The sequence below is a fragment of the Sminthopsis crassicaudata genome, chromosome 4 (assembly GCF_048593235.1).
Source record: "Sminthopsis crassicaudata isolate SCR6 chromosome 4, ASM4859323v1, whole genome shotgun sequence".
In the NCBI taxonomy this organism is placed as follows: domain Eukaryota; kingdom Metazoa; phylum Chordata; class Mammalia; order Dasyuromorphia; family Dasyuridae; genus Sminthopsis; species Sminthopsis crassicaudata.
Genome location: NC_133620.1, coordinates 334899467 through 334920044, shown reverse-complemented (window position 1 = coordinate 334920044; position 20578 = coordinate 334899467). Strand labels below are relative to the sequence as shown.

Genomic DNA, 20578 nt, shown 5'->3' with positions numbered 1-20578 from the left:
AGTTGGAGCCAGATTCAATACCACTCAGCCTGGGCCCCAGGAAAGGGGGCAGGGCTGGCAGAGTTAGGCAGCCATGCACTGATCTGATCATTGGGCTGCTGGGTGGGGGAGAGCAGCAGAACTACTGACCCATGCAAAGCCTTTTCATGGACCTTGCCCAAAGAGGAAAACTGAGCAGGACAGGTGCCTTACGGTCACTGAGGGGGAAATTGATGGAGAGGAAACTCTCCATGTGTCATGTAGGCATCTAGGTAATAGGGCTAAAAAAGACTTCCTGCTGAGCTGAGATCAGGGTCCAGTACCCAGAACTGGATTGTCTCAGTTCTTCAATCCTCCCTCTTCCAACTCCAACACCTTTACCTTGAAAAAACAACCCTATTTACCTTGCATTCCCTCCTTTGCATAAGTAATAGGTTAGAGGTCCACAAGTTTGAAACAGTGCACATATTTTAGACTTTTTCCTATTATGGATCATCCAAGTTCTCCCAGCAAATAGTGTGACCCTGTCCAGCTGTGCCTTAGTTTACCCAAATAAGGAATAGAGCTTCTGGAGCTTTGAGGAAAAGAAATGTACCAGATGACAATTTGTAGTTCAGAATAATGAGAAGCTTTGTCCAGGGGTCCTAGTTCAGTATACTGAGCTTATCTAGGGAAGAGGAATTAAGGAGGTTGGGTTATAACATGTTCTACCAGCATCAGTGGAAAAAGTTATCTTCATTCCCTTCAACTTTCCAGGGTTGCATGGGTAGTTCAAAAAGGCAAGTTTATTTGTTTCCAAAAGAAGGAAGGAACCACTGGGTAGTCTTTGCCAATGTGTTGGCCACAGTAGTATGTGCCCATCTTGCCTCCTTCCTCTTCTCTCTGCAGCCAGCTCACCATAGCTCTCCCTGGCATTCCTGCCAAAGAGCTGTCGAGCCTTCTCCATGCTGGGGCACCAGGCTGGGTCATGGGAGTGGAGGAGACATCCTTAACTAGGGATTGGCAGAGTCCCCAGAAACTCCCACCTCCTCTGGCTTGCCTGCCCTCCAGGGGGCTTGCATCACCCCTGGGAAGACAGAAAGGGAAAAGCAGATCTTGGGAGCAGGTGGAAAAGCCTGGGGATTGCAGAGGGTCCACCGCCCCCCTCGGGGGCCTAGCTGGTCCACACAATAGTCCTGTCGGCTGTCATGCTGAAGCTCAAGTGGTTGTCCAGGCAACAGCTGAGGTCAGTTTCCACCAATCCAAGGCAAAGATAGGTTGGGGGAGGGAGGCAGGCTACAAAGGAGGGGAATTAGTCCCCCCCACCCCAGGCCAGCATCCTATATAAGGAGCCAGGGAAGTGGGGAAGGGATCATTGTGTGCTCTTGGGCTGGGGGTGAGGATACAAAGATGCCTGGGACTCATCACTCCAAATTTGGAGGCTGGGGCAACTTCTGGGCCACCATGACCCTACTGGGCCTAGTTGTGCATGCAGGTAAGCACTGGGGATGGGGCAAAATGAGGCAAGAAGTCCTTTCCCTTTGGGGTGCAAGTGGGGGGGTTAGGAGTCTCTGGTGAGGGAGAGGTGAGGGGTCTAAGAAATATGAGGGGTCCACCATGGCATTTCCAAGAACTCTTGGAAGGGGTCCTGATTGGGGGTCCCTTGGTTGCCACAGAAACATCTGTGTGGGGTCCATGAGAGGGACTGGCTATACTCTCTCTACTATCTCATCCAAGAACTATGGAGGGATGGTTGATTCTGAGTCCTGGACAAGGAGACTGTCTCTGATCAGCTGCCCCTCTCTTAAGAGGCACAGCATATTCAAGTTGGAAGGGACTTTAAAGATCTTTTCATTCATCCTTCCCTCCTCCACATCCTTACTTCCCCTCCCCCTCCCTTACTTAGTCAGCTTAGGGACAGAAAAGAAGCTGTTGGCATCAGGACAAGGGAGAACAAACTGAAGCTTTGCTTTTCTTCTTCTCTCCCTGCCCCCTAAAAGTCGATTTGGGGCATCCCAGGAGCTCTGTCTGACTTGACTTGTTTTTATTTTCATCCCTTTCTCGTCCTTTATTTTTTCATTCCCTCTTCCAGTTCTGCAGGCTGCATGATTTAGAAAATCATATATTAACATTTTGTTGGGTTTTTTATTTAGTTGTTTTTAGTCACAACTCTTCATGATCCATTTTGGGGTTTTTTTAGAAAAATAGTGCAGTGATTTGCAGTTTTCTTCTCTAGCTCATTTTACAGATGAGGAAACTGAGGCACAAGGTAAAATGACTTGGCCAGGGTAACACAGATAATAAGTGTCTGAGATCAGTTTTGAATTCAGGAAGCTGAGACTTCCTGACTCCAGGTCCAGTACTCTATCCACTGTCACAATAATTAATTGGAGTCATAATAATAATAATAATAATTAATAATAATAACTAACATTTATAAAGCTTTTTTTAAGGTTTGCAAAGCACTTTTCATATATTATCTCAATGGACATTCACAAAAACCCTGGGAGGCAGATGTTATTATTATCTCCATTTTCAGATGGGGAAATGGAATTCAAGAAGAGGTTATTTTCCCAGGTTATCATGGAAAGTGTCTGATAACAGATTTGAAATCAGATGAAGGAAACCTCCATTTATAGGATCATAGATTTAGCATTGAAAGGCACCTTAGAAGCCAACTAGCCCAATCCTCACCATTTATCTCTGCCCTGCATCCTATTTTAACAGGTGAGAAAACTGAAGTTGATAAAAATATAACTTAGAACAATTAGATGGCGCAATGGATAGACCACCAGCCTTGGGAACAGAAAGACCTGAGTTCAAATCCAGCCTCAGACACTTAACATTTACTAGCTATGTGACATTTAGCAAGTCACTTAACCCCAATAATGTCATAATAAGAGAAAGAAAAATGAAGTAACTTGTCTAAACTCACAAAGATACTAAGGTCCTCTGATTCTAAATTCTTTCATTACACCGTTCAAGGTCCCAGATCAGGGACCTTAGGTCTCATTTAAGTTCTCTGAGCTTCAATTTCTTACCCATAAAAATGGGAAGAGGGCAATAATGATTTCTTATTATAAGCAATATTTTGTAAAGACATTGTGGTATAATCCAGAGATGTCTAATACCATGGGGCGAGAAACAGATTCAAATTAATTGAGAAATATTTAGTAAAATAAATAAAATACAATAGAACAGAGTTAATGTTAATATTTAGCTGGGGGGCACGGTGAATAGAGTACTGAGTCTGGGGTCAGGAAGACTCATCTTACTGAGTTCAAACCTGACCTCAGACACTTATTTGCTGTGTGATCCTGGCCAAGTCACTTTATCCTGTTTGCCTCAGTTTTCACATCTGTAAAATGAGCTAGAGAAGGAAATGGCAAATTACTCCAGTGTCTTTGCCAAGAAAACTCCAAAATGGATCATGAAGAATTGGAAGTGTCTGAAAACAACTAAAAACCAAAAAACAACAAAATGTTAATATTTGATTTTCTAAGTCATGTAGTCTGCAAGGAACCTTATGTACAATTTGGTGACCTTCCTTCCTACCTACTAGCATTTGTAATAGATAGTAGAGTTGACGTTGGAATGAGGAGGACCTGGTTTTAGGGAAGTCAAATTAGCTTCTCAGAATCCTCAGTCTAAGAAAGTGGTAGATAAGATGATATCCTATGTTGCATTAGTTTCCTCATTTAGCACTTCCCTATAACCTGGAAAGGGAAGGGTTAGTCTGTATTCTGTAAAATAATAAAAATCACAATAAATTGTGAGCAATGTGCTTTGTAAATGGCTAAACTTACTAAGTTATTTCAATATTAAGTGAGTGGAATAATATCCTTTCTTCTGGGATGTTATCAGTAATAGATTTTTGGAGGTCTATATCATTTACTGCTAAGGTCACCTTTATTTGGTATTTTTACCCTCTCATCCCTTCCTTCAATATAGTCACATACTTTATAATGCAAAGACCATATTCTGATCCCCCTTATAATTTGGCTCATTTTTGCTTTAGATTTGGCTATGGGACAAAGTTTATGAAGTACAAACAGAGGTATTGTGAGGTTCAAATGAAATAATGCATGTAAACCATTTTACAAACCTTAAAGTTTTATGTAAATACATGTAGTGATTATTATTATTAGCCCGCAGTCATCAGCTGATGACTACATTTCTGAGCCTTCTGCTGTACTTCTGCTGAGCTTAAGCAATGTTTATATACAAGGGTATGCTAGTAAATATTTAAATGCTGGTTTTCCAGGGGGGGAAAATATGCCATACACTTTTAGATTTAATCTACATTATTTTTAACTTTCTTAAGTCTAGAAACAGGTTAACTAGGTGGCATTCTATGCTGGGTTGAGTCTGAAAAATTGAATTCAAATATTACATTTCAGACACTAAATAAGTGACGCTGTACAAGTCACTGAGCCCAAATTACTTTAGTTTCCTCATCTGTAAAATAAGTTGTAGAAGAAAATGACAAACTATTCCAATTTCTTTGCCAAGAAAACCCCACATGTGGTCTGAAAGAGTCACATATGACTAAAATGACTGAACAACAACAACAAAAGTATAGACAATCAATAAAACCATAACTCAAACCCTAATATATAAGGAATGCTGATTTCTGAAATGTAAATCCTCAGACTGAAAATTTAATAGTCAGAACTGCCTCCGGCATGTCTCTGAATGAAAGGCAGACACAATATAGTCAGCCTGTAGCTCTGTGGTCCTAAATAAAAGGAGAATAAAAAGCATCCTAAAAATCTTGATAATGGGTCAGAGTTTCTCCCTCACTAAGATGGTCTTCTGAAAACTGGATTTATAGTTAATTCCTGCACTTTCTCTGTCAGAATTTGAACAAGACTCAATTCCATTAAATTATTGTGCAGTTTTGAAAAAGGCAATTTAAAACTTTTGGTTAAAAGGTTGGGTCAGCATCTGTATCCAGAGAAAGAACTATGGACACTAAATGTGGATCAAAGCATTGTGTTTTCATCTTTTGTTGTTGTTTGTTAACCTTTTTTTTTCTTTTTTGTGTTTTTCCCCCTTTGATCTGATTTTTCTTGTGCCACATGAAGAATATGGAAATATGTTAGAAGAATTGCACACATTTAACCTATATAGGGAAAAAAAGTTGGCCAGCAACCTCTTTAGTTGAAAGGATGTGTGTGTGTGTGTGTGTGTGTGTGTGTATGTGTGTGTGTTTAGGGGAAAGTGGTGACTTTTGAACAAAGAAAGCCATGTACTTTTGTAACCCTAATGTCTAGACAGGGGAAAAGGTATAAAGGATTTGAAGAAAAGCAAAGAGGGATGCACAAGATGGTTCTGGAACAATGGCCTAAGGCTGCTCTCTCCCTGAACTAAGACAAGGTATGAGAGTACCTAGGCAGCTAGGTGGCAAAAGTGAAGTCACAAAGACCTGAATTAGAACCCTGTTTCAGACACTCCCTCACTGAATGATCCTGGGTAATCAATTTAATTTTTTCTCAGACTCAGTTTCCCTATTTGTAAAATGAGGATAATAATAGAACCTGCCTCTCAGGATTGTTGATAGGATAAAAGGAAATAAGATGTGTAAAGAGCTTTGCAAATCTTAAAAGTACTATGTCAATGTTAGTTCTTATCATTAGCTCTATTATCTCTATACAAGAACTAGGGAGAGGCTTCCTGGACAGCCTGCCCATTACCACTACCAGCACTAATGCTACCACAAGCTTACATATGAACATGATCATAGATTTAGATCTGGAAAGACTTCTAAGGTCATCAGGGACAACCTTCACATTTTACAAATGGGGAAATTGAGGGAGGAAAGGTGAAGTGACTTGTTAAGGGTCCCAGAGGTAGTGAATGACATTTTGTGGTTGCAGATAATTTCACATCCCATTTGAAGCTTCCAATAGCCTGTGAGATGGCTCAGGGAAGGGCAGCTCAGAGAATTATTGACAGGGGTGTTTTTGAGGAAAGAAACAAAACTCAGAGGAGTCCAGTATCTTTTTGTCCAAATCATACAGCTCATATGTATGATTTTTTATTTTTTTGTTGATTTTTTTGGTTGGAGGATAGGCCTTCTGCCTAATATTCTAATCCTTGATGGTGCAGTGAACAGAGGGCTAGACCTGAAGGTAAGAAGAGCTGAATTCAAATCCAGCCTCAGATTCTTACTAGCTATGTGACTCTGGGTCATTCACTTAATTTCTGTCTGCTTCACTTTCTTCAATTGTAAAACAGTAATAATAATAATGATAATAGCATCTATCTCCCAGAGTTGTGGTGATGCTCATACAACATATTTGTAAAGCTTTTAGGATAGCTATAGGAACTTAAAAAAATGTTTGTTCACCATCACCTTTCTCCTTTCTTATATAATACCTGCTGTAAAATCAGGAGGACCTGAGTTCAAATCAGAATTCGGACACTTACAAGGTGTGTGATTCTGGGGAAGTCACTTAATCCTGATTGCCTCCAAAATAAAATAAAATAAAAAATAATAATTTAATAAATAAATAATGATTTTTAAAGAGTGTAGATCTGTTGAGAAATTCCAAAGTGGAATGAAAAAAAATGTTAAAATTAAATAAATTTTAAATTAAATAAATAAATGAAATGTAGGTCACAGTACTCCTCTCAATAAACTTCAACGGATTCCTATTATCTCCAAGATTAATTACAAAGTGTTTGGCTTGTTGCTGAAAGCTCTTTATAAATGGGCTTCTCCTTACCTTTCCAGTCTTCTTAGGTTTTTACTTCCTTCTACCAAGTCTGTGATTCAGCTACTCGCCCACTTGTTAAAAGAAAGTTCATTTCCTGACTGTGTGCCTTTATAATGGCTGTCCCTTATTCCTGGAATGCTCTCTATACCTGCTGCTTAATTTCCTTGGTTTCCTTCAAGTCTCAGCTTATTTTTCTTTTTTTCTTTTTCCAGTGGTTGTTGGGTAGAGAGAAGTAGTTAAAGTGTATAAGGGGTCAAGGAATATTAAAAAAAAAAAAGAAGAAGAATTTCATTGAGACATTAAAAAAAAAAAGCATAGAAACAAACAGAAGGAAGTTCAGAAAGAAACAGACATGCAAATCAGCTTTGAAAGTACAAGTTGAATTTACTATACATAAAAGGAAAAGCAAACTATATATAGTAGAGATTTGTAGTTTCATATATAATCCCTTTTTCCTCCTCTATCATATATATGGAAAGGCCTTTTGGATTTGGCACTTATTTTAATGTTAATTTTTAAAATATTTTTTCTAACTACATATAAAAACAATTTTGAATATTGGTTTTTAAAAATTTTTGAGCTCCAAATTATGTTCTTTTCTCTCCTCCTCTGTCCTTGAGAAGGCAGTTTAATATAGACTATACATGTGCAGTCATGAAAGACATATTTCCATATTATGGATTTTTCATTTGTTAAGTTCAAAATATAAATAAATAAATTTCTCAAATGTCATCTTCTGCAGGAGGTCTTCCTCAGCCTCTTATAGCTTCCTTTTAAGATTACTTCCATCACCCCCATATTATTCTTGTGATTTAAATGTTGCCTTCTCCATTAGAATGTGCAGAAACTTTTTTGGGGGGGTGGATACCAGCAGCACTTTGAATGGTGTCTGACACATTATAAGCACTTACATGCTTGTTGAAGGAGAAAATACTCTTTTGACTTCATGGGTGAGCAATTGCCACTGGATTGCTGTCCTCCTTATGTAGCCCTCACTGGGGCTTCCTAGTCCTGCCCCAGTGTTTCCTTTCAGTCTGTGTTCCTCCCTTCCCAGCCCAGAAAGCACATGTCGCCGGGGAAGCAGCAGATGCCTCTATTGACCACTCCTTGATGATGCTCCAGCGCTTGCAGGAGTTACAGCAGCTAGGCAATGAGAGCGACACGGTGTTGCGAGTGCAAGCCGCAGGTACGGATGAAGTCCACATCTTCCATACTCACCGGCTGCTCCTGGGTCTGCAGAGTGAGGTATTCCAGGGACTACTATACAACCAAAGTGAGGTGACATTGCAGGAGCCCAGGGACTGTGCTGCTGTCTTTGACAAATTTATCAGGTAGAGTCAAATTCATCAGGATCCTTTAGTTGGGATCTTGGGGGATCAGGGTCCTGTTGGGGTCTTTGAGGAGTCAAGTTTATTAGGATCTTTGGGGGTGGTTAAGTTCATTAGCGAGAGTCTTTGGGGATCAGGGTCCTTTTACTAAGGTCTTTGGGGGTCAAGTTCATGAGGGTCTTTATTTGGGATCTTTGGGTATCAGGGTGCTTCTATTGGGATATTTGGGGATCAAGTTCATTAGAGCCTTTAACTGGGGTCTTTGGGGATCAGGGTGCTTCTATAGAGGTCTTTGGGGAGTTAAGTTCATTAGGGTTTTTCTTTTGGAATCTTTAGGGAATCAAGTTCATCAAGCTCTTTCTATTCGGGGCTTTGGGGGTATCAGGTTCATTAGGGTCCTTCAGTTGGGGTCAGAAATGGGCTGAGGGTGGAGGAGTGAGGTTTTTCCATAAGAAATGTCTTTTCCCTTTCAAAGTCCCCTAGATATTCTCTCTGGCGATTCATAGAAGTTCAGGGGCCTCTAAAAATGATCACATCCCAGTTGGTGGGCAAAATGACATCTCTCCAACTTAAACAGATGTAGAATAGTCCTCTTACAAACGTGACAGCTTCCTTTCACTAGATAGCTTATTGCTAAGTGATTGCAAGGATCAAAGGTATTCTTACCTAGAGCTATAACTAGCATGGGGATATTAGTGCTTTGCTTCAGAATCCTAACTTTGGGGTGCTTTTTGGGGGGTCTGCACCCCACAGTATCCTGGTGCCATGGTACCATTCTTCAAAAGCTAATATGGTACAGGCTTAACTCTTGGGTCATATCACTTTACTAGTGTAACTACACTTATGATGCAATGACAATCCTTTCAACCCCCAAATTTGTTGGCACAAAAATTCTTAGTGTTATATTCCTACTGCCTATCACAATGCAAATCTATGTATTCTTTTTGAGTTTTTCTTGGGCTGAAGATCACTAGCTCTCAATCCAAAAAGCAGACAAGTCAATTTTCTCCTCTACTTTCCCATCTCTGGATAAACTAACTGGTACCCTGTATTCCTTGGAAAGTTGGCAGGAAAACTGACAGGAAAGCTGTCACAACAGCCCTGTGAGAAAAGTGCTATTGTTACCATCATTTTACAGTTGAGAAAACTGAGGCAGACAAAGGTTAAGTAACTTTCCCAGGTTCACATAGCTAGAAAGTAGATAGTATCCAAGGGCAGATTTGAATATAGGATTTCTGACTCCAGGTTCAGCACTCTGTCTACTGCAACACCTAAAAGCTGAAATATATAGATAGATATAGATGTAGAGAGACAAATGAATGAATATAAATAGATTGATGGATAATTAGATAAAGTAAATATAGAGACAGATATGAATAGATAAATGATTGGTAGATAAAGAGAAAGACAGAGACACATGGAAGGACAGAGGGGGTATTTGTGTGTGTGTGTGTGAATGAGAGAAAGAAAGAGAGAAAGAGAGGGAAAGAGAGAGAGAGAGGAGAGAGAGAGAGAGAGAGAGAGAGAGAGAGAGAGAGAGAGAGAGAGAGAGAGAGAGAGAGAGAAAGAGAGAGAAGAGAGAGAGGGGAGAGAGAGAGAAGAGAGGGGAAAGAGAGAGAGAAGAGAGAGAGGGGAGAGAGAGAGAAGAGAGAGGGGAGAGAGAGAGAAGAGAGAGAGGGGAGAGAGAGAGAAGAGAGAGAGAGAGAGAGAGAGAGAGAGAGAGAGAGAGAGAGAGAGAAGAGAGAGAGGGGAGAGAGAGAGAAGAGAGGGGAAAGAGAGAGAGAAGAGAGAGAGGGGAGAGAGAGAGAAGAGAGAGGGGAGAGAGAGAGAAGAGAGAGAGGGGAGAGAGAGAGAAGAGAGAGAGGGGAGAGAGAGAGAAGAGAGAGGGGAGAGAGAGAGAAGAGAGAGAAGGGAGAGAGAGAGAGAGAGAGAGAGAGAAAGAGAGAGAGAGAGAGAGAAAGAGAGAGAGAGAGAGGAGAGAGAGGGGAGAGAGAGAGAGGAGAGAGAAAGGGGAGAGAGAGAGAAGAGAGAGAGCGGAGAGAGAGAGAAGAGAGAGAGGGGAGAGAGAAAAGAGAGAGGGGAGAGAGAGAGAGAAGAGAGAGAGGGGAGAGAGAGAGAAGGAGATAGAGAGAGAGACACAGAGACAGAGACAGAGAGAGACAGAGAGAGAGAATGAGTGTGTGAAGGAGAGGGCCTCAGAGTAGAGGTTGGGAGGGAGGGAGACAAGACAATGAAAGCAAAATAGAGAAGACAGTAAGGGAGAAGACAGGCAGTAACAAAGATTAATGAAGCAACAAGGCAGAGGAAGGTGACAGCAGTGAAAGAACAAGACAGTGAGGTGCACAAAGAGTTCTTGATCCGTAGAATGTTGGAGCTGGAAGGGATAGTAGGGATCCCTTAGCCCATCCCCCTCGTTTCATAGAGGAGAGAAGGGTCATGCTGAGGAAGGCACTGGCAGAGATGAGAAAGCTGGGATAGAACTCACAGACCCTGTGAGGAAGGAAGATTGTTGAGGAAGAATGAGAGATATGGTGGTGGGAGTGGAGGGGAAATCCATTAACCATAAGAAAAGGTGTAGCCTGCTGAAGAAGAAAACTCCAAATGTGGAGAAGACTTGAGTGCAAATTTGCCTTCTCTGAGCTCTCTGACCCTCAGTATAAAATGGGGGAGGGAGCTGTGGATGATCTCTCAGGCTCCAGCTCTATAATTCCGATGAAGGGACGAGATCCTCCGCCTATTCTTTTTAAGTGGTACTCTCCCTAGTGTTGCCCACCACCATTGGTCTGGATCTTCTCGCCAGGCTCTCCCCTTCCTGGGGCATAGAAAAGCGGATGGTGAGCCTGGCTGGGTGAGGGTGAGCGTCACAGCTTGGCCCCCACCATCTCCTCTTTCCTCCCCTTGTAGGTATCTATATTGTGGGGAGTTGTCCCTCCTGATGTCTCAGGCCATCCCCCTGCACAGACTGGCCAGCAAATATGGCGTGGCTTCCCTGCAGCAAGGTATAACTGAGTACATGAAGTCACATCTTGTGGGAGAGATGGGGGGGCCCGGCCCGGCCGTGGGGTGGTACCACTATGCGGCACGAATAGGCAATGAAGACCTGAGGGAGAGCTGCCTCCAGTTCCTGGCTTGGAACCTGTCGGCCGTGGTGGGGAGCTCCGAGTGGGGGGAGGTGACCCCGGAGCTTCTGGGCCAACTCCTGGACCGCTCTGACCTGGTGCTCCAAGATGAGTTAGAGCTCTTCCAGGCCCTGGAAGTCTGGCTGGGCCGGGCCCGCCCTCCCACACCCGTTGCTGAGCAGGCCCTGAGGTCTATCCGCTATCCCATGATCCCCCCTGCCCAGCTGTTCCAGCTGCAGGCTCAGTCACCGGCACTGGCCCGTCACGGAGAGGCCGTGGGGGATCTCCTCCTGCAGGCCTACCAGTTCCACTCAGCCTCTCCCCTCCACTACGCCAAATTCTTTGATGTCAATGGCAGTGCCTTCCTGCCTCGCAACTACCTCTCCCCAGCCTGGGGGGCCCTCTGGGTTATTAGCAACCCTGCCAGGGATGACCGAAGCACGAGCTTCCAGACACAGCTGGGCCCCAGCGGGCACGACGCAGGCAGGCGGGTGACGTGGAACGTCCTGTTCTCCCCACGCTGGCTGCCCATCAGTCTGCGGCCCGTCTACGCTGACACGGCCGGGGCTGCCCTCCCGGCAGCCCGCCCTGAGGATGGGCGTCCCCGACTGGTGGTGACCCCAGCCAGCATCAGCGGAGACGCTGCAGGCGTGAGCTTCCAGAAGACAGTTTTGGTGGGGGCTCGACAGCAGGGGCGGCTCCTGATCCGCCATGCTTACAGCTTCCATCAGAGCAGCGACGAGTCTGGGGACTTCTTGGCCCACACTGACCTGCAACGGCGCAACTCGGAGTACTTGGTAGAGAATGCCCTTCACCTGCATCTCATCATCAAGCCCATCTACCACAGCCTCATTCGGACCCACAAGTAGGGGGAAGGAAGACAGGAAGGAGGGAAGGAAAAAGGGAAGGTTTCTCTGCACTCCCCAGGACGAGAGCATTATGAAGGGCAGGGACATAAGCAGCTGACCTTCTGGAATGGTGGCCAGACAGATGGCCCAAGGCCTCTGATTGGGGCATTAAAGACATCCCCAAGAGAGCTGGGACCGCTCTTTGGGGCCTGCTACAGAGCAGGGCTTCTTAAACTTTTCCATATAAGACCCCTTTTCACATGAGAAATTTTTATGTGACCCTAGGTATATAAAATAGGCGTACAAATCAAACATTTGCTGATAATAAATCATAATTTTGTGACCCCCACATTCAGTTATGAGACCCCATATATGGTTGTAAGCCACAGTTTGAGAAGCAGGGGTGTAGGAGGCTTTGCCTTTCTTTCCAACATGCTACATGGCTCCGAGGTGTGTGGGTAGGGACAGGGTATAGTCCTCCTCCTCCTCATCATCATAATCATAACCTACAAGCACTCCTATCAGGAAGACTGAGTTCAAACCTGACTTCAGTGACACAAGTTGCACGATGCTGGGCAAGTCACTTAATACCTATTTGTTTAAATTTCCTTATCTTTAAATGAGAACAACAGCATCCACCTCCAAAGGTTTTTGTAGAGATCAAATGACATAATAATTGTAACGTGCTTAGTTAAGGATATCTAGCATATAGTGAGCACTATATAAATGCTATCTATTATCAGTATTATTACTATTATAATAGAATTCTTTAAGATTTGCAAAGTTGCCCATGTTCCCTCTCCAGCCCCCTATCTATTCATTTTTCCCATCAGGCAAGGTTAGGACAGGGAAGTATAGGTGGGAAGAGTCAGGGTTCCAGTGCTGATATTTGTGACATTCATACCTAGGTTCAGGGGCTCTAATGGGGCTAAACTGCTCTTGTTGGGTCCTGGTTCCATCAGATAAGGGGGAGAGCAGAATATAGAGGAAGAGGGGCCAGGAAGCTGAGGCAGGCGAGGATGGGCAGAAGACAGACCTTGCTGGCTCCCTGACACTCTTTCTCCTTTTAGGGCAAGTGAAGCATCCCAGTATTTGGAAGCAGACAATATGCTATATAGTAGAAGGAAATAGAGAGTGGGCAGGTGCCCAGAGTCACCCAGCAAGTAAGTGTGTGAGGTCACATTAGAATTCACAACCTCCAGGGCCAGTGAACTATAAGCTCTCCCAATCCTATGCTTCTGGTCTCGAACATGAACATCCAACTCCAAGTGGGATTTTTATTGTTCAAAGGCGTGGGGGAAAGTTAGTGTGATGTGATAAAACTAAACCATCACCCTCAGCCCCCACTCCAGTACCCAACCTGGATCTAGTACAAGTACCACTTCTCTCCTGGATTCCCGTTTCCCGGAACCTGACAGCTCCAACACTCCTGTGCTCCATTTGGCTCCAGACTCCTATTGTCTTCCCACCACCCAGTTGCAGAGGTTCAACCCAGTGGGCTCTGCTGACTACACTGAAGTCTGACAATAGGTGAAGAGTTTTGGCAACATAGTTCTGTGCAGTATTATGTAGGGAGGCCACAGGGACTGTGGCCCTGGGGTTAGATTTCCCCTTGGGCTCTGGAGATCCTTTCTTGGGATCATCACCTTTCCCCAGTAAGTCTCCACCCCCCTGCCTGCACTGATGTCACTGAAGTGGAAGGGTGATGGTCTTCCTCATTCCAGAATCTCCAAGACACAAACTCCACCAGGGCTTATGGGGTGCCGAGTATCTGGACATCTCCTGCTCTCTTGCCCAGGTCACCTCCCCTTGCACTCCCCTTCAGTCCTGGTCTTTCCATCTTCCCATCTCTCTCCCCTCTAATTCTTGGGGGGCAGGTTGCTTCGGAGGTCTTCAGTTAGGTCGGAAGCGTCCATCTTTGCCCTGGGGCTGATGTGGACCACATGTAGCTCGTCTGGAAGCTGCTGGCATGGTGAGGGGCAATGGGTCTCCAGGCCCTGCTGTGGGAAAATGGATGACTATAAATAGTTCAGCAAAGTCAGCATCTCCTCCTGACCTCTCTCCCCTGCCAGTGTTCCTGATCTCTGTGGAGGCCCACTGCAGGGATAACAGGCTCATGGCTTTTCAGACAGGATTTTCAGCATCTCTTCAGCAAGGTGACTTATCAGAGCTTGACACCTGAACCTGTTAAGGACATCTGAGAGCACTCTCACAGGGACTGGCAAAGGCTCACCATTAAAGCTGCTTTGGCAAAGGACCATATTGCTGACCCTTACCCCTATTCCCTTTCCCCAAGGGGACACTGACCTGTGGTCTGGCTTGGAGGAAGCCTGACTTTGGCAAGGGGCAGTGCAACCTTACTCAGGTGCCGGATAGTGGGTACTGGGTTACCAGAGATGGGTATCCTGTAGTCAGAAGTGCTCTCCAGGGGTTGGGGGCGCAGGGGATGGTTCTTAGGACGGGATAGCTGAGTAGAGAGACAGAGATATGGATCAAGACTGCAATGGGAACACCATTTTCTTGTTTTTAATTTTTTTTTTTTACCAAAAAAATGTCTTTTCTCTTCCTCCTGTCTTTCCCTATCTCACTTTTGAAGAAAGAAAAATAAAACCCAGTAAGAAATAATGCATAGCAAAATAGAACCATCCCCCCATTGGCCATGTTCCCAAAGGCGTCTGACTGCACCTTGATTCCATCATTCCTCTGTCAAAAGGGAATTACTTTTGATCAACCGAGTGAACGCATTCCCACAAAGCATATTTCCTAGGGGTAGGGTTTTCTAATGATTGATTTCTTTCTGCCTGATCTCACTGTAGTTATGGAATGAGGGACAAGGGGGGATGGTATAAACTATCTGACAGGGACAGAGAATGAGGTAGGAGAAATCTATACTCAGGACCAGGGCCCTTTGAGGGCTCCCTATATTATTATAGTGACTTCATGACACAAGGCCCAGTGAAATAAAAGACCTAGGGATACTATACCACAGTGATGGGAACAGGGAGGCAGAGATAGGACATGAGGAAGACCTGGGCTTAGGAGGCTCTTATTGGCAGGAGAGTGAAACGGGAGAGATCAGTGGAGGTTTCTATTTTACCTCATTATGCACGTTAATTAGGAGCTAAGCTCAGTTGTCTCTCTCTGATGAAGATGCCCTCTACATTTGGGCACCCTGGGTGAAAGCTCTATTTGCCCTGCCCTAGTAACAACTGTTCAGACTACTTCTCATAGAGTTTAGGATGCTTTCCCCCAAAGACAACAAAAACGCCCACCCCATTCCAAGAACCTGAGTACATCTACCTCAAAAGAAGCCTAATATCCATCACTCTGAGAGGGCTGTGAAGCATGTAGCCATGTTGCTGAAGAAAGGGAAGAGACTGTTTGTGGTTTTCTCCGAACAGGTCAATGGTGGTCTGCCTGCTGGGGCCCTAATCTTACCCCCTGTCCCGTGACCTCAAAGGACCTGGACCTCCGCTTCCTCTTCTTCACCTCGAGTGATTCTTCCCGCTTTTTGCCCAGGCTCTTCTTCTGGCCCCGGAGCCAGAGACCTGGGGCCTCGCCATGGCGCCTGGCCACCCTCGAGGGGGTCTCCCCTGTGCTGCTGGACAGGTTGTCTTCACTGACGGTGTGCTGCAGCATGGGGCTTGGCGGGCGCTTGCAGGCTGGGGGTGGTGGGGGTGGCCCATCATCGGCCTCGCTCAAGGAGTGCAGGGACAGGCTGCTCGGCTCCATCGCTGGAGCCAGCAGCTGGTGCCTTTCTGGGCCCAGGGCCCGGGACCGCCGCCTGGCTGCTTTTACAGCAATGCTTTTGGTGCCGGACAGGATCGCCTTCCTTTCTGTAGTGAGTGGGGATTTGGAGGAGGAGGGAGAGAGGAAAGAGAAGAAGCAAAAATCCAAACTTCAGGTCCAGGTTTCACTATCTCAGCCCAACAGGGGACCAAGAGTCAGGAGCTGTCTGCTTTAAATCCCTGTTTCTATCCCAAACTGATTAAAATCAAGTCATTGGGAAACTCATTTTTATTGTTCCCCTTTGTGGAATGTGGACAATAATCTCTACTCTTCCATTTATTCTCAGAATATTTTTCAAGGCATAAACTAAAATATGTAGGGTTACAGAGAAAACTAATGACTTTGAAATGCAGTTGTTAAAATATTAAGAAAACAAATTAGGATTTATCCACAAGCTACTTGGAGATCCATGGAATCCCAGATTACGAATCTTTGACTGGAGATAGGTTAATAGTCATGAATTTGGTGAGAAAGGAGTCCAAGAAATGGAACACAGCTCTGGTGATTGGGATGGGGAGGGGAGAAGAAGGGTGTTTAATCACCTTTGTGGGACACAGGGATCTCTGGGAAGTTCTCACTGCTGTCAGGGGATGAGTTGATGCGACTGCTATCCTGGGGTGGGTCCTATATGGTAAGAAAGTAGGAAAGAAGGAAGCAGGAGAAAAGTTAAAGTGACCCTGACTTGGAGGTCTCTGCAACCGAAAGCATCAAGGTGATTGGGACTTACCTCCTGGGAAATTATGCCATTGATCTGGATGGGTGGTGGCGTCAACACAGCCGAGCTCTTCACTTGCCAGGCCCGGGAATGGGGGCTTGCCTTAAACACCTTATTAACCTCACTGTGGTTGGGACAAGTGAAGAAGCAGATAATTGTTATCTACCATATCCAGAAAAAAAGTCGGGGCTCCATGGCCACAGATTCTCATCCCCTAGTGCCCCAAGTGCTTGTCCAGGGAGGTTAGCTATCCAGCTGAGGACATTGGCAGGAAGGCTTGCCTTCCTATCCCATGCTTTTCCTGTCCTTCAGTGCTAGCCAATCCAAAGCCTTCCCCAGCCCTTAATTCACCTTGTCACCACCTAGCCTCAGCCACGCCAAGACCAGAAAGCCTTTGGGTATAAACACTACAGGGCCAGAATCTCACCTCTCCAGCTCCCTAACGCTCAGAGGTGGGAGTATGCTCTTCTGCCATTCCTTCTGCAGCACCACCTGCGGTTCGGAGCTCAAAGTCTTTACACTCTCTTGGTCTGAATCCAGGGCCAAGGTGTTCTCTCCAGGGCCTGGGGGAATTCTGGGCAATGAACTCTCCTGGGTGGTGAGGGGAGAGACATAAAGTGAGGAGACCCGGCTCAGGGAAAGATGTAGCAGGAGTTGACTAGTAGCTTTAAAAACATGCATGCCAGGTTTTCTTCTGAGTGAATTTGACCTCTTCCAGGGGTAATGGGGCATATGCCCAGGGTCCTGTAATAATAATGGTGATAACTCATATATACATAGAATTTCAGGGTATATCAAGTACATCACATATTTCACTTGCAAGTCATAATACATTATATATATATATATGTGTGTGTGTGTGTGTGTGTGTGTGTGTGTGTGTGTGTGTGTGTATGTATGTATTATTGCTGTTATTACTACTTCTGGTGTAGGATATTAGGCACATATTCCACTGCTCTCATTCTCCCCTGGGAAGACAGGAACATGTCTCAATTTGTATTTTGCTGAGGTTATCGGAGTGGAGGAAATCCCAGGAGTGATCTGACCACCTGGCTACTACCTGGTGACCTGACTCCCTAGCCTTCTTGCAGCTGAGTTTTTCAATTTTTCAACAGAAGACAGCTTAAAGTAAGTCTCTTCATCCCTGACACTGGCTTCTCATCCAAGGAGCAGGCATGGGAAGCCTCCCTGAAGGGATATTGGGGCCAGAGTTAGCCAGTTCTTCTCTTAGGGGGCCTACAATTTGGCCCTCAAGTTGTCCCCTCTCCCTCTCCTGAATGCATCTCCTTGGTTACTCAAATTTCTCCTCCTCTTCCTCCTCCCCCACCTCCACACTTGCACACACCTGCAGGGCCCTGGAGGCTGCCCGGTCCATAATAGCCATTCGATCCAGATTTCCCTCCTCTAGCTCCCTCTGGTAGAGTTCATACAGCTGCTCCAGGTGGTGAGGGACAGACAGGTTGTAATCTAGGAGGGAGGGGTTCTCTTAGCACCTTAAACTCCAGTCTCCAGACCCTGGTTCTCAGGGAGAGGCAGACAGGAGAAGGAGGATAGCCACCCTTTGTCCTGGTTCTTTAGCATGGAGGGAGCAGTCAAGGACTAAAGGCTAGGACATGGAGAGGGAGTCAGAGAACCGGGATCCAGGGAGTGCTTCTGGCTTCTGGCTTGAGAGTTGGAGGGAATGTATAAATAGTCCACAAGGTGGAGAAGGATCCTACCATCGATAATCTGCCGCTGGCCCTGAATGATCTCATCACAGAGGCTCCGGTGCTGCTCCAGGCGATGCATGGCCTCCCTGCGGTGGCAGAGGGCCCCGTCTCGGATCAGGGCATGGGACTGCATCTCCGTATTTTCCATCTCTAGCTCATGGACCCGACATAGTAAACTCAGGATTTCCCGCTGCTCCTGAGAACCAATGCGACGCGGTAGCAACTCCTCCAGCCTCCGGCCCTGGGTCCTCAGATCCCGGCAGCGCTGCTCTAGTTCCACCTGGAGGATCAGGGGCCAGGTGTGAGGGGAGACTGCTGTACAAGGAACCCCTCCCTCTATTTCAGGCATTGAGAAGCACGCTCTGATGGGGGGAGGGGGAGCGGCAGCTAGGCGGCTCAGTGGATAGAGAGCCAGCCCTGAAGTCAGGAGGACCTAAGTTCAAATCCTACCTCAGACACTTCACACTTCTAGTTATGTGACCCTGGGCAAATCATTTAAAAGAAGCAGCAGCAGCACATGCTTTGGACACCCCTCCTGTGCTCCATTTTAAGTGAAACAAAGGCTGAGCCTTAGGATTCTAGGGCTACAAGGAGGCCTAGGCTACCCCATTCCTCCAGGACGTACACCCTTTAGGCCAGGAACATCCCCCCTCCACGGACTTTTCCCAGAGAAACTGCCCTCAGATCTCCTCCCTGCCCCAAGTCTCTGGCCACCTTCTGCTTTCGTAGTTTCTTCTGCTCTCCGACCAGGGCAGCAATGCTCTCTCGGGCTGAGGTCACCTCTGGAGGCTCCAGGATGTCGGGCTGGTCATCCCCAGTGTCTGAGTCTTTCTCACTCTCATCCTTACTGTATGATTCCTTTCGCCGTTCTTCCTGCCACTTGAGGGTTCGCCGAGATTTCTCCTGCTCCCAGCTGCCCCGGACCAAGCCCCCCACAGAGAGATATGAGAGCATAGACACGTCGGACACATCACAGCGGACCCACAAGAGATGCGGAGAGATTCACCCCCGAGGTCTGAGGGGTGGGATGGGAGGTGCTGACAATGGGGAGGAGCACAAGGATTACCATGGGCTAGAACTCCCCGTAGACTCTGTCCCAGGCAGGGAGCGGGTGTAGACTTACTCAGCAATAGTGAGCAGGTGGCGGGAAGTATCGATCTGGATCTCCATGGAGTGATTCTCCAGTTCCAACAGGAGCCTGCGGACGTCCATCTGGTTTTGAAAGGCACTGAGGAGCTGCCCTCGCAGCTGTCCCATCTCCAGCTGTTCAAACTGGGAACTATGAAGCTGGACCTCAGCTACCCCAAAGACAAGAGGGAGGACCCGGAATCAGTAGAGCTCGGGGAGAGCCCCTCCCTCTCTTTTTCCCTCCACACTTGGAACCTCCTCTGCCCTTCTCAAGCCACGCCCCTTTCCCCTCCGACTCACGAGAAGCCTTCCTCCGTTAACTAATACGGGGTCTCGCACCCCTGCCCAGCCCTCCTGCCTCATCCCTACTCCAATACTCCAAGGGTTCCAAAGGGACTTTTGGACAGCGTAATTTATTACGGCAATTTATTTTTACAGTATTATTATTACAGCATAATATAATTATTGCAGCAATTTATTACAGCGTTATGTGTCTCTGTGATTTGTGTCTTGGGTATTTTTCAAATGTAGCGGGGCAGATCACTGAATCTCTCAGGGTATTGCCTATATAAGACTATAAATCAGAGAAGATTCTACTTGCCTTAGGCCCCTTCTCTGGGAATTCCTTACATCACTGAAATCACAAGTCTAATCTCCATCCTTTTTCCAAACTCTGAGACAAAGTCTGGACTTTCTGCAATTTCTAACCCCATTGCTCCTTGTGGTTACCTCTGAGACCAATCAAAATAAATTTAATCCCTTTTCTACTGGGCAGCCCTTCAAAGGCTGAAGACAGTCTTAAACCTTTCCTTCTCCAGGCTAAATATCTGGCGTTTTGTTTGTTTGCTTGGGTTTTTTTGGTTTGTTTGCTTTTGCTACGTAGAAGAGAGTGGACACTTTTGTTACATCTTCAGCACTTAGCACAGTTCCTGACATTCTGACTGGGAATGTTCCTCTTCAGTGCCTTCTCATTCTGGTTGTCCTTCTTCAGACACAATGCTCAATGTCTGGCCAAGTCTGTGGGAGTATCCCCACCTTGTCCTAAGACCAGGCAGCATTTGTAGTTATTTTTGCAAAGCACTTCACACATTATTGTCTGACTTGATAACAAACTTTGCAAACTATAAAAACATTATCACATTGTTATTGTTGTCATAATTCCTAATATCAGCACAGGATGTCTAGCACATGTTCTCCTTTAATCCTTTTCAATTCCCAGGTTAGGAACTTGCCCAAATGGTGCCTTCCCTGGGTGCTCTTCC

At 45.7% G+C, this 20578-nt stretch overlaps 2 protein-coding genes across 5 annotated transcripts in view; one reads left to right on the top strand and one right to left on the bottom strand.

Annotated features, from left to right (window-relative positions):
* The first annotated feature begins 963 nt into the window (after positions 1–963).
* BTBD17 (BTB domain containing 17) lies at positions 964–12323 on the top strand. Of its 2 annotated transcripts, none has more exons than XM_074260684.1 (3): positions 964–1204; positions 7735–8011; positions 10913–12323. In XM_074260684.1, the coding sequence occupies exons 2-3, from the start codon at positions 7791–7793 to the stop codon at positions 11994–11996; spliced, it is 1305 nt and encodes a 434-aa protein (XP_074116785.1). In that variant the 5' UTR covers positions 964–1204; positions 7735–7790; the 3' UTR covers positions 11997–12323. The 2 variants fall into 2 exon arrangements, with proteins under 2 accessions (XP_074116785.1, XP_074116783.1); XM_074260682.1 differs by lacking the exon at positions 964–1204 and adding an exon at positions 1322–1453.
* A 915-nt stretch (positions 12324–13238) lies between these two features.
* KIF19 (kinesin family member 19) overlaps positions 13239–20578 on the bottom strand; it is a 55033-nt gene continuing 47693 nt past the window's right edge. Inside the window, exons 11-20 of one of the 3 annotated variants that reach the window (XM_074260680.1) lie at positions 19312–19486; positions 18903–19101; positions 18198–18468; positions 17825–17946; positions 16907–17070; positions 16492–16603; positions 16307–16388; positions 15414–15811; positions 14283–14442; positions 13239–13972 (exon numbers count right to left, since the gene is read on the bottom strand). In XM_074260680.1, coding sequence (XP_074116781.1) covers positions 13869–13972; positions 14283–14442; positions 15414–15811; positions 16307–16388; positions 16492–16603; positions 16907–17070; positions 17825–17946; positions 18198–18468; positions 18903–19101; positions 19312–19486 — 1787 coding nt within the window. In that variant the 3' untranslated portion in view covers positions 13239–13868. Of the gene's footprint in view, positions 13976–14282; positions 14443–15413; positions 15812–16306; positions 16389–16491; positions 16604–16906; positions 17071–17824; positions 17947–18197; positions 18469–18902; positions 19102–19311; positions 19487–20578 lie in introns of all 3 variants that reach the window. The other 2 variants (XM_074260681.1, XM_074260679.1) reach the window with 2 other exon arrangements.

Coding starts and splice junctions, on each gene's coding strand:
- BTBD17 (XM_074260682.1), top strand. CDS start 1,369: ATGCCTGGGACTCATCACTCCAAATTTGGAGGCTGGGGCAACTTCTGG. Junction 1,454..7,734: donor GGGCCTAGTTGTGCATGCAG/GTAAGCACTGGG, acceptor CTCCCTTCCCAG/CCCAGAAAGCACATGTCGCC. Junction 8,012..10,912: donor GTCTTTGACAAATTTATCAG/GTAGAGTCAAAT, acceptor CTCCCCTTGTAG/GTATCTATATTGTGGGGAGT.